Source organism: Papilio xuthus, unplaced genomic scaffold, assembly GCF_000836235.2.
Source record: "Papilio xuthus unplaced genomic scaffold, Pxut_1.1 DF827542.1, whole genome shotgun sequence".
In the NCBI taxonomy this organism is placed as follows: domain Eukaryota; kingdom Metazoa; phylum Arthropoda; class Insecta; order Lepidoptera; family Papilionidae; genus Papilio; species Papilio xuthus.
This window is the reverse complement of record NW_013531107.1, coordinates 5,028,999-5,042,369: the sequence shown is the minus strand read 5'-3', so window position 1 is coordinate 5,042,369 and position 13,371 is coordinate 5,028,999. Positions and strand designations below refer to the sequence as shown.

The following is a 13,371-nucleotide window of genomic DNA, read 5'->3' as shown; positions in this document are numbered from 1 at the left end:
TGGTGCAAGAAATATTAGTAAATTAACATAAAAAAAATTGTCTTCCAAGAATGAAATGAATAAAAAAATGTTACGTGGAATTGGTGTTAAGTTTTTTTTTTTAATTAAGAACATGGTTTTGGATATATCAATTATGTATTTTTTGAGTATATTTTATGTTGTTTGAGCAAGCAAATAATGTTGGCTGTTACCTATTGAGCTGATTGATCGGTAGGCCGATCGACCCAATAGGAAACACCCTAATAGTTGACTATTAAAATTGACTTACTTTGAAATGTTATGAATAAAAAATTTTTTGGACACAATCTGTTTGAAAATTATTAAATATATAAAATTACTAAAAATCCTAGCTGCTATTTACAAAGCAAATCGACAGCTTAGTGGGGAAATTAAAAAAACAATTATTTTTGCAGCGTAGCTCATTGGTAGCTCGAGGTCCTTCGAGTCAGATAATTAAAGACTTTGTATTCAATACTAAATTTAACAATAAATTATCATATTTTTCTCGAATTTTATATGTATATAAGATATTATAAGATATATATAAGATACATGTTTTGTCTAGGTTATGTTTGACTAACAAAATCAGATTTTATTTGTTTACTAGAAAATTTGTAATTCCAGTGTTGAAATATTACCAAACGTGAATATATACTGTGATATATTTAATATCATTTACAGAAAACTGTTCTTTTTGTCAAATTGGAAACATCAATGACATTTATTTTTATAGTTTTAAGACTTTATAAAATAAAGTTTAATAATTTAATAATGAACAAGACTTTTATTATTTCAAGTTGCAGATAATCAATTGGAATACATTGTTCCTCGTTCAAAAAAAAAATGTTGATTAATAAAGCAAATACTATGTTAACCCATTAGTGCATAAAGTTTATTAACGCCTTTTTCCTTATGATCACTGTAAGTAATATAATTTCATTTCGAGTGAATTTTACCATTAAATTATATAAAATATTTAGTCAATATGAAAGTTTAGATTTTATAGCCCGTCCGACAAATCGGACGTTATGCTTCCCGGAATGTCATAACAACAGTATTACCACTTCAAATATATATTACACTACTGTTTAAAAAAATAAACGGTTAGTAAAATATATATAACTCCTATAACAATTTAATTGGCGTCCGATTTATCGAACGTTATGCACTAATGGATTAATATGAAACCATCTGAATATTGTGTGCAATGATTTCTGTCTTATGAATATTGATTCTTTCCTAATTCAAATTGCGTAACTGTTTATTTTTGGTGTCCGCAAAGTGAGTCCGTGTAACATTGTGTACCGGCTGATGATGCCGTCTATTGTCTATGTTGTTATTCAAAACATTTCGTCACAAACATGATGGTTAGTACCCGCGCGAACTCCAGTCCTGATGGAACTCTGCGTGCCGCTCCTGTGGCTGGCCGTTGTCGTTCCGGAGTTCGCGAACGGCTTGTCGCACGTCGAAGCATATGTCAAGAGAAATAAACATGCCGGAAAGAAGAAGTATAGACCGATATACCATATATCATCTCCCAACGGATGGGTCAGTGATCCGACTGGCTTTGCTTTCTTTAAAAAGCAGTACCACATGTTCTTCCAGTTCCATCCGTACAATGGCTACTGGGGTCACATTCACTGGGGGCACGCTGTCAGCATTAACCTCGTGGACTGGACCCACTTTCCCCCGGCGATCGTGCCGAGGGAGTATTACGAAATGCACGGCTGCCAATCCGGAACCGCACTAGTGCATAACGATTATCTTACTTTATTCTATACCGGAACCGTCATAGCAGACAACGAAACATTCCAGACGCAGAACCTAGCACTGAGCGGTGACGGAGTCGTGTTCCAAAAATATATATACAACCCTATCATAAGAGAAGCTCCGCATGGTGTGGGCGAATTCAGAAACCCAAGAGTTTGGAAATTTCGTAACACTTGGTATATGATGATTGGGACGACCTCGAGAGAAGGAAATGGAAAGTTAATACTGTACACCTCCGGCGACATGTTTAACTGGAAGCTGGATGGCACGATAGCGGAGTCCATGGGGGACATGGGAAGCATGTGGGAAAATCCCGATATGTTTTTAATGGATGGACAACATATTTTGATATTTTCGGTGCAGGGTATCAAAGGCGAAGGATACAGATTCAGGAATCCTTACCAAACGGGTTACGTCGTCGGTAATTTCGATTATGTGCTGGGGCAATTTGAAGATTTGGAAATATCGACGACGACTTTCACTGAGCTGGATTATGGACACGATTTCTATGCGGCAAAGACCATGCTCTCTACGGATGGCAGAAGACTGCTGGTGGCGTGGCTCGGGATGTGGGGAAGTGAGTTTCTCGAGTCCAAAGACGGTTGGGCTAGTATGTTGACGATTGTAAGAGAATTACGTCTATCGGATTCGAGCCGGCTCATCATGACGCCTGTGCGGGAGATGGTGGAGCTGCGCGCGGAGATCTTGGAGGACGCGTGGTACGGACCCGGAGAGATGTTTATCGCCGGGACGAAATCTTTCGAGTTAATAGTGAATTCGAGTGCAATAGTTTCGTACGTTGGGCTGATTTTTGAGTGGGGGTTAGACGGTAGGTTATCCATCGGGTACCACGCGGACCATGCTCACGTGAGCTTAGATCGTGGCGGGCCGGATGGGCTGCGTATAGCTGAGTGGGCGCCCAACGGCTACATACACTGGCGGATTTTTATGGATGGTAGCTCTGTGGAGTTGTTCTGTGGTGATGGGGACGTAGTCTTCACGAGCCGCATTTACCCAAAAAAGGATATACGAGTGCGAGTGTCGGGCGACACACAACTCCATATTCTGCAGTATCGGCTGCGGAAGAGCATTGGACACAGCAACAAGAGGCCCATGAAGGGTAGAAAGAAAACGAAGATATCGAACAAGTTTAAAATAGATGTGGCTGATTGAGGAATAGTTTATGATTTAAGTGAGTTGAGTCATCCATGCAAGATTTGTAGTCATTTTGCGGTTTCCCAACAGTTTAATTTTTCGAAGGGATTTGTTTTTTGATTGTTTGAAGGAAGACAATCGTGGGACAATACACTAAAGTGTTTGTATACTGATTACCAATAGGAGTGCTATTGTTTGCAAACATTTTTATTTACATTTGCAAACAAGACATAGATGTATATAGTTAATATGTAAGTTACTAAGTACATGGAAAGGCAAATATGGTAAATGTGTAGTTTTGTATGATATAATAATTGTTGTAAATTGTATTAACAAGGAGAGAAAGCGAACAAATTAATTATTAAAGTTAAAAAGTTATTATGTCAATGACTCCATTTATTTACGTTGCTGCCACCCCTAAATATCGGTAAACATATACATAATATTACATACTAGTTGTCGCCCGCGACTCCGTCCGAGTGGATATATAAAAAACTTAATTAGTGTAGCCCACCCATCCATCCACATCACATCCATTTAAACATTCGCATTTATATTGTATGAAAAAAAAATGAATTAATAGTATCCCATGTCCGTCTCTTGGCTCTAAGCTACCCCCTCACCAATTTTCAGCCGTATCAATAAAGCCGTTCTTGAGTTATAAATAGTGTAACTAACACGACTTTCCTTTATATATATAGATTTTGGGTTTAATTAAAAACGTTTTATGGACATATGTATAGATAAACGACAACAAATTGTATCGTTTTCGTATTTCTTCGAATATCAATAAAGTTCCATTAATTCGATAAACAAAGTTAAATACGCAAAAACCCAATGCGGCAAATGATAATTAAAGCAGGAAAATTACAAGAAATTAACTCAAACAAGCTTGCTATATTGAATACTTCGAATTCCGCAAGCGAAGTGATATAAAGAAGACGTTGGCAAATTTAATAAGACGTTTTTAGTTCATTGTTAGTGACAAAAAATCTCAAAGCACTTGAAATTTATAAAATTAAATGTTATCTAATTCATAAAACCTGCTAGACACCAACTATTTTAACTAGAAAAATCGAACTATGCAGTTAAACCGCAGGCGAACTGTCAGTAAAACTGTACCTATCTCAGTTTTGTAAAGGCAAATATCAGTTTTAACTGTACAGTTAAAATTGGGTATGTTGGACATAAGTTGTCTCATCAAAAAGAGATTAGAAGATTATTTTCTTAAAGAAACTTTTTAAAGAGACTCTTTTCTTATAAAAATACCGACGAAGACAACTCGTTACGTAAGACCGCCAGAAAATAATATTCCGATAATTGACAAATCAAGTTTCGATAAAAAAAAACTTAAGGTTCATAATTTCAGTATTTTGTATATACACACAAAAATCTGTCTGACAGTATCCAATAATATCCATAGTTAAATTACTTCAATGTTCGGAAACCTTGAACTTGATATTTGTATTAAGAACTAGCGAGTCAGTCCGAGATTTAAAAATAAAATAGTTATGTTATTCTTTTTTTTTTATATCAAAAGGTGGCAAACGAGCAATCGGCCACCCGAAATCGCTGAAATAGCGAAGTGACCGTTGCCCATAGACATACGCAATCGCATATGCGTTGCCTACCTTTAATCGACGGAGGAAAGGATGCACAGAAAGAAAATATTTTCCCTTCCCATGCATCCTCTCACCCGGAAAGTCCACTTCCACTTCCCATCCTTTCCTTCTAAGAAAAAGGGTGGGAAGGGAAAGAGGACTAAATTAGGCCTCCGGGACGCACACTCATCAGACGAAACGCGGAATTGCTTCCACTTCACGCCTGTCTTCTGTGTGGTCGTGGTATTTCACCGGGCGAGCCGGGCCGATTCGTGCGAAGATGTTAAAGCGGGCTCTACCACTGTTAAAATTACTGTTATTCTATATTTTCTTCTATACTATGTTCTACATCTAAACCAAATTTCAGTGAGATTAATGCAGCCGTTCCAGCAAACATCTACCTTAATACCTTCTAACAAACATCCATCCAAACGTTCGCATTTATAATATTAGTACGATTCTAACAATACTCAGTAATAGTGTTAAGTAAGCAAAAAATATTTTTATTTATTTATTTATTTAAAAACTGCATAGCATCATATATCATATAATAAGTATATACTAGGAAATAAGATAAAAAGAAATTGCGTACGTGACTTAGTGCGTTACTTCTCGTCCAGGGATTCCCAAAGCCGGCAAATCGACCCGGGAAACCCGATAGAACCCGTATTGTTAACTCATTTATTGATTCATTTTGTATACAACTAGACAAACACATGATTCAAAGAAAGATATTTTGTTGATTAAAGTGGGAAAATCTAGCGTGATTAAAATTACAGGATAATTTATTTAATAAGTAGCTTCTAACTTCCAATAGAACTAGAGAGTATAGTTTGGTTACTAAGTTTAGGAACAAGAAGTGTTTTTTAGTCATTCCTAATTGTTAATTAACACACTTACCGTAGGTTTCTGAGGCCAAAATGCCAACTCTATGTTGTTAAAGATAACTACAGGGAAGACGATATGTTCTTGCATAGATTTTGGTCTCGGAAACTCACGGAAATGTTTTCCACGCCTATGTATGTGGGTGAGTTGTATGGTGACTGGACCTGGACTGACTCATTTTCACTATTGAGGTCGCATCGGATAAGCTTTCTTCCTTAGAGTGGCGTCAGCATATTACACCAAAACAAGAAGTCAGCTAAGGCCCTAAACAGCTATGGAAGTAAATAAGTATGTAAACTGTAAGAGCCGTCGTTGGTATAGGGCACAATTAGGCCACCGCTCAGGGCGCTGGAGCAGAAGAGAAAGGGGCGTCATATATCGTCAAATTACACAGTCTCATATAACTGTTTAAACCCCTCCAAAGGCCATACTTCAGCGGTCAATGGTTATTACAAAAAATTATACCTACACATATTCTATGAAAAAAGGTTTCAAGAAAATAATTCTGTTGAAAGTAAGTATTGAAAAGGGAGTTTGTTGACGAAAGTGGGTGGCGCCCACGTAAATTTTTCATACGTAAGCACTAAGCACAGATATCTATTAAGTGAAAAGCTGTTTGAAATTAAGCGATGCGCTACAGAAATTTCAACCTTATGCGTTTTATTTTCAGTCGTATATATGAAGTTTTCGTGTGCTCAGTCGTTATTAATTTCCCGTTATATTATCCGTATATTTTTATTGAACGTCACATGAAAATACGTCAAAGCTTAACGTTCTATAAAGATACATAAAGTCGAACTACCAACAAAAAAATTGACGGACATGCTATTTAACTCCTGAAATCCGTCTTGCTTTGTGTGGTAGATCATTCCAAATAAAAACTATTATTTTAAAAGCAATTACAATATTTTAAAGCTTTTTCTAGTGATATGATTGCACGGTTTACGAACGCGATAGAAACCAAATAAACAATGGAATTTTTACAGATGGTACGTCCATAATCTTTGATAACTTTTTGTTGCAATTCTAAAATTTCCCTAGTTATAGGGAGATTCGGTGGCAAAATTAAAAAGGCAGTTGACTACTTTGAATACCTTAATAAAATCTAAAATTTCGTTTTATATTTTTTTACAAAAAGTATTGAAAGATACCATTAACAAAAACTAATCTTATAAATTACGTGGCGTTTTCACATAATGTTAGGATATTATGTAGCCTAGTATGGCAACATTCTAAATAAACGTCAAAACTCCTGTTCCAGTTCTCCTCCTCCGCCTCCGTCATCAAACGAGGGGAGCGGGCCAAGAGGGTGTGGGGTATTGTAGACGTTGAGTAGATAATGAATGAATCTGAATTTATCGTGATTAAAAAACATACGAGTGTGATAGTGCGTGGTTCTCTAACATATGTTTTGTAATTAAACTGTGTTCATTTAATTATAAGAAAGTTAAGTGAAAGATTTTAAAAATGGTTAAGATATTTACATATGTTCTAACTTTTTTCTTAAGTTTAGTGTTCGTAAGTACGAAGAAAGCAACTGTTAAATTTTATGAAGAAAAGGTAAGTGTATATAAATTTTATTTATCAAAATTTCTGTGTTAAACTTTTTAAGAGTTGATTATATTTTATTTCTTACCACACTAGCTTATGTTAAAGGTCAAGTAAAAGGTGAGACTTGCCAAAGATTTTAAGTTATGATAAAGTAGACACTTTGTGTGTTACAAAAATACTTTCTATTAATTTTTTAAACTTTCATTTTAATAATGAATAAAAAAGAAGCTTGTGGTTGCATTGTATTTACCATGCATATATTTAAATGGATAAATAAAATTGGAAATAACTATGAGACTGCAAGGAAATCATGTTAGAAAGGCTGTATAACAAGGCTATCCATGACATGCAGTACTAATATTGTTAGAGCTGCATTAAGAATAAAGCATGGACATCAAAAGTAAATAAACTCTTGAAAAATTAATATTGACTATTATAATGATATTTAATAATACATGTTTAGTAATGTTTTAATGTAAAAAATATTCAATAAATGAATTTATCCTGTGTTGGTATGTTTTTCATTCTCTTTAATAAAACGCAGATAACAATATTTTTTTAAAGATGTAGAAAATTATATTCTCTTTATCAAATAACTAGTGGTCGCCTGCGAATCCGTCCACGCGGCATTATAATTAGTAGCCTATGTGTTCTTCCAGACTATGTTCCATATGTATGCCAAATTTCATCAAGATTTGTTCAGCTATTCTGGAGATACCTTCAAACAAACATCCATCCATCCATCGAAATATTTGCATTTATAATATTATATTATGATTTATTAGATTTATAAATATTACAGAACTTCCATGAAGCGAATGACTTAACAGATGATGATATTAAAAATATAGCAAAATTATCAGATCAAACACATTTTAAAGACATATTAAATGAAATACTCATACCAAGAGTGGTGGGAACTCCTAATCATGAGAAAGTTGGCAACTTTATTGTCAAACAGATGAAAGATTTAGGCTGGGAGGTTACCGAGGATATTTTCCCAGATAAGACACCTGTTTTCGGGACGTTGAATTTTAGGAATATTATTGCCAAGTTAAATCCTGAAGCAGAAAGGTACTTAGTGCTTGCTTGTCACTATGAGAGTAAATATACAAGAGAACATGTGTTTGTGGGTAAGTTTTTTTTTTAATATTATAATGCATATACAGTAGGTAGGGTGAGGTAGGGCGAACGCCCAGGGCGCCTGGCGTTAGAAGGCGTCGCAGGCACCAGGGTTAGACATAAAGGAGGCGACTGCGACGCCCCTTAAGATACCGTCTTTGTAAAACTTCCACAGAAACAAAAAATAGGTCGCCCCAAAAATCTCGTCCAGGGCCAGGTATTAATATGGGAAAAACCAAAAGATAAGCCCTGACATACATCGTGAAATCGTGACATGAGAATTTTTAAATAAAAAATACATTGCGGCTTGTAAAATTTCTGTATGTCTATATCTAAGCTATACAATCCAGTCCATTATGATAAAGGTCAAACTGTCAAAAAAATGGTGATAATTGTCAAAACGAAGATATGTTTATACTTATTATAAAAGTGTATATGACGTGATGTCACGTTGTATGTTACGCAGTTGTATCAGAGACCATAGCGTCGCATTTCAATCGCAACCGGTATTAAACTGCACTGCACGCACTCGATAAAAACATATGATCAAACTGGCTGTCACCCGCTACTCTGTCCGCGTGTATTTAAAACATTATTAGTAGCTTCCTTTTTGACTCTTGCCATCCATCTAAGCCTTCGCATTAAAGTAAAATAGTAAGATTAATAAAATTACTTTAAAATTAAATAATAGTTCGTAATTATTTAAAGTATGCCCGAAGATTAATTTGTTAATACAAAGTGTTCAAGTTAATTAGGTGGGAGTTAAAGGAAAGTAAGGTCCAGAGAAAGACTTCCGGGTTTTGTAAGACTTTTCTACGCCTACGATGTTCAATTAGTGTAGGTGTCTCATCAACGTCACGATATAATTATCCTTAATTAATAAATAATTAAATCATGGTGCCTTGTTGTCGGGACGCTCGTCGCTTACGTCATACTTATTAATAGTAATTCTTAGTGGATATTTCTTAACACCCATTGGATGAAAATGGACAAAAAGACTCGTTAATTCCTCGCCGATCGTATCATAGCCGATGTAGCGGGTAAAGGCCCTTATCGCGTGGCAGGGCGGTGTCATGTGGGCGAGGAGTGGTAGAATGTGCGTGAACCTTAATTTATTGCAGATATATATAGTATGTGCGTTTAAAATCGATAGATGGCGTTGTCTTCAAAATTATTATATATTTTTAGCTTAACCATAGAAGTGTCAAAAATTGTTAATTTATAATTAGGTGCAACGGATTCTGCGGTGCCATGCGCGATGATGATCAACCTGGCAAAAGTTATGTCGAAGCAGCTGGAGGCGATGAAGACGAACCGCCTGAGCCTGATGCTGCTGTTCTTCGACGGTGAGGAGGCATTCCGGCAGTGGGGGCCGCGTGATTCACTCTACGGCGCCCGACATCTCGCGCAGCAGTGGCAGGTCACGCCTTTTAAAGATGGCGCCAATCATTTGCAGAGAATGGTGAGTTCTTTTTGCATTTAATGATGTTCGTATTGTCACGTGAACATATACGGTATTAAGTTTGTGTTGCTAGGTTATGGCACAATAATTTATCTGATTAATTTTAATGTGGCAATGTTAAATGCTAAAGGCAAAACGGTATTAATAATTACTAACTAAACTAATAAAAAAATGAACACCTTAAAGTCGCTTTTGACTGATTTGATTTAATCTGTTAAACTGTAATTTATATAAAATTGTCGCGGACCTTGAACTTGGTAAGAGCCATTAGTTCCAGCTCAGTATGCGCGCGGAAAGTCCGGCCGGGCTTTGAATGACCTCAGTTTTTGCGCCTTTTCCCATTCGCCTTGTAGTGTGTCTATTGTAAATAACTAAATTATCTTTATATCTCAATAGCATTATTGATCGATTCGATTTTCGTTTATTCCTTACGGATTTCTCAATTACTTTCGCATGACGTAATGATTTTTATTCACTGAATTAAACTCGTTAACCGTGGGTTTCTGAGTATTTTTTTAAAATCATATAGCTATGTCTGTTTCGTCAAACATAATGACAGAGATGACTATATATTTTATGTAGATATTTTGGTCTTAGAAACCATCGGTAAATGATCGTATTAAAAATAATACGATCTACAAACATAAGGCAAGACTTACATTTCCATGTAAACCAGCTTTTTAACGACACATTAAAAAGATACAAATCAATATATTTAAATGTGACTAAATCAAACTAATTTTTTTCCATTAAAACTCGTTTAATAGCCGTTTTATTTTCGTTATCGGTATTCGATAAAGGCGACATGACCTGACCTTATCCGGTGTAGACGTATTTTCAAATCTTACTATTATAATATTATAAATGCTAATGGTTAGATGAATGTTTGTTTGAAGGTATCTCCGAAACGGCTCAACGAATCTTGATGAAATTTACACAGATATAGAACATACTCTGGAAGACTTTAACAGTGGCAGCGCCCGCTTTAACATCTTCGCACGAATTGTCCCGGCTTGCCCGGTGAAATACCACGACCACACAGAAGACACGCCTCAAGTGGAAGCAATTCCGCGTTTCGTCTGATGAGTGTGTGTCCCGGAGGCCTAATTTAGTCCTCTTTCTCTTCCCACCCTTTTTCTTATAAGGAAAGGATGGGAAGTGTAAGTGGACTTTCCGGATGAGAGGATGCATCGGAAGGGAAAATATTTTCTTTCTGTGCATCCTCTCCTCCGTCGATTAAAGGTAGGCAACGCATATGCAAATTGCGTATGTCTATGGGCAATGGCCACTTCGCTATTTCAGCGATTTCAGGTGGCCGCTCGCTCGTTTGCCATCTTATCATATATATAATAAAAAGAACACATAGGCTATTCATAAAAAAAATACCACGCGAACGGAGGAGAATAATTTAAATGTTGTTAGGCAGATTTATCAAATTATATACTATGATAGTAATAGTGTTTAATAATTTGATAAGAAATAAATATGACGTGATTGCCATACAGAGTAGATTGAACAGACTATAAATAAACGATATTTTTGGACTTATAGTAGTATGTCTATTGTAAAAAAATACAAGGTTAGTGTTATTTCTATGGCAGATGCATTACTTTAGCAGTCCTTAGTTGTAAGCCGTACATGTCTCATGCTTTGCATAACAAACAGCCAAAAAGCAATCACGCATATACGGATTAAACGCCCAATGAATTGCAGGATATCAATACGTAGAATATTATAAAAACGTTTTGAATTAGTAATTACTAATTACCATCAAGGCCAGATTAAAGTTATTATAGAAAACTTATTATATATAAAAAAAACTAAGTTAGTAGCCTATGTGTTTTTCCAGACAATTCTACGTCTGTGTCAAATTACATCGGTATCCATTTAGCCGTTCTGGGGATACCTTCTAACAAACATCCATCCATCTATACCTTCGTATTTATGATATTAGTAAGATAGTCTTGTAGTAGTCCCTTATTCGTCGTTTTTCAATAAAAAAACAGACTTATATCAACCTAATCACGCATATTTCGGGCGGTAAGTATAAAATGAATAGAAGTATTTCAACAGAAATAAATATGTAGTTCCATAGAGTACATATACCATTATGGACTGTACCTACCATCGACAATAATCAGCTGTCATTACATGCAATAATGTGCTCATTTCACCGTGAACATGTTATAAGCGGCGAAACGTTTTATAGCACGTTATGCAAGGTTGCATGTTACATTTCGCAATACTTCGAATGTGTCATGATGTACTGGTGACTTTACATATTATTCCTCTATCATAATGTAACCAATTTAAAAAGACCCGCATCATGTATCAAGTTGTGTTGGTGGATAACATTGTCCAACCAATAAATATGCGACCAACTTTTAAAGACCCTTGGTGTATTAGGATGTTCTAGTTCTGTTGGACCTGCTGGGTTGTCCGGATCCGGTGTTCTACAGCTACTTCCAGGCGACAGAGAAGTGGTACGTGCGACTCGCCAGCGCTGAGCAGCGGCTGGCGGAGTTGGGTCAGCTGAGCGCGTACTCTGTTGGTAAAGAGGAACAGACCTACTTCAGGTTGAGGAGCTCCGGTGCCTTCATTGATGATGATCACGTACCGTTCCTAAAGAGAAGTAAGTTAACTTTTGTTTTTGTAAGATAATTTACTAACTGAACTTTGATGTATGCGGAATTGTACGTAACGTCTATTTTGATTTCCTTTACCCTAAAAACTAAAGCAATTTTGCCGAATGAGGTTTAGTTCGATTTGTATTTTTTCTCAAAATGTTATAGAGGTATAAAGTGCGGGTCTACATGGAGAGTTTTTATGTTTGGTGGGAGCATTTGATTTGGTACAACGTTCCCCCTTATATTTAAACGCTAAGAGTAAATCCCAATATCGCTGCTTCGTCTCCCTTACAAAAATTCAGTTGTGTTTTTTAATTATTATTCGTGTGTATATTACTAATAAATATTTTTTTACAAAATATACTTACGAGTAAATACATATTGTTGTGAAAATTTTAAAGTGAACGTGAGGAAACTCGTGATTTTTATTGTAACGACAGAAAATCAATCAATTGCGATTTTCGCTTCAAATCTACCATGTTATTGATAATCGCGATAAGAACATTTTCACACATGATTTGTACTTTCTTTATCAATGCAAAATATAAAGTTTTTATTTATTTATTTATTATATATTTATGGTGATGACTAAACTAACTAGAATAATGTTCTGACCAAAACGTAGATGTAAATTTTAATACCAATAAATAGAATCTAGTCACATCGAGTAGAGTCTATCCTACGTTTAGGAATAAAATCATAAAACTCACTATGTACAAAGTCTAATAGAATATTATATGAGTCTTGCCCTTGTTTTCTTTGGGGAATAAAACTGTTGATTACATTTTCAAAGGGCAACATTCTATTTACACAAAGTTCCGAATGAAATGTAAACAATAACGTACTCCAATTGCGTTAAAAAAAGAAAGAAATTCTGTAGGAGTATATTCAAGGTCCAAAGGGAATGTAATACAATTAAATTGCTACGTACTAACGTAATATTTTCTTTTTTCCAGATGTAAACGTAGTCCATGTGATTCCCAATCCGTTCCCGCACGTGTGGCATACAGCTGATGACGATATGTCCGCGTTAGATTTTAACACCATAGATAATTTAAATAAAATCTTCCGAGTGTTCGTCGCTGAGTACTTACATCTTCATCCCTAGCACTTACACTACGGTCACCCGACAAGATGGCGGCTCGAAGCAATCGCCTTGCTCAAACGACGTAACTTTTTAAATTGACAAGGCAAAGAC

At 35.7% G+C, this 13,371-nt stretch overlaps 2 protein-coding genes across 2 annotated transcripts; both read left to right on the top strand.

Annotated features, from left to right (window-relative positions):
- The first annotated feature begins 1,273 nt into the window (after positions 1 to 1,273).
- Positions 1,274 to 3,265, top strand: LOC106118902 (raffinose invertase). Its single transcript, XM_013313665.1, has one exon. The coding sequence runs from the start codon at positions 1,396 to 1,398 to the stop codon at positions 2,941 to 2,943; it is 1,548 nt and encodes a 515-aa protein (XP_013169119.1). The 5' UTR covers positions 1,274 to 1,395; the 3' UTR covers positions 2,944 to 3,265.
- A 3,435-nt stretch (positions 3,266 to 6,700) lies between these two features.
- On the top strand, positions 6,701 to 13,371 carry LOC106119040 (glutaminyl-peptide cyclotransferase). The gene is made up of 5 exons (XM_013313876.1): positions 6,701 to 6,971; positions 7,765 to 8,095; positions 9,314 to 9,546; positions 11,953 to 12,178; positions 13,130 to 13,371. The coding sequence occupies exons 1-5, from the start codon at positions 6,879 to 6,881 to the stop codon at positions 13,279 to 13,281; spliced, it is 1,035 nt and encodes a 344-aa protein (XP_013169330.1). The 5' UTR covers positions 6,701 to 6,878; the 3' UTR covers positions 13,282 to 13,371.

Coding starts and splice junctions, on each gene's coding strand:
- LOC106119040 (XM_013313876.1), top strand. CDS start 6,879: ATGGTTAAGATATTTACATATGTTCTAACTTTTTTCTTAAGTTTAGTG. Junction 8,096..9,313: donor AAGAGAACATGTGTTTGTGG/GTAAGTTTTTTT, acceptor ATTTATAATTAG/GTGCAACGGATTCTGCGGTG. Junction 12,179..13,129: donor CGTACCGTTCCTAAAGAGAA/GTAAGTTAACTT, acceptor TCTTTTTTCCAG/ATGTAAACGTAGTCCATGTG.
- LOC106118902 (XM_013313665.1), top strand. CDS start 1,396: ATGGAACTCTGCGTGCCGCTCCTGTGGCTGGCCGTTGTCGTTCCGGAG.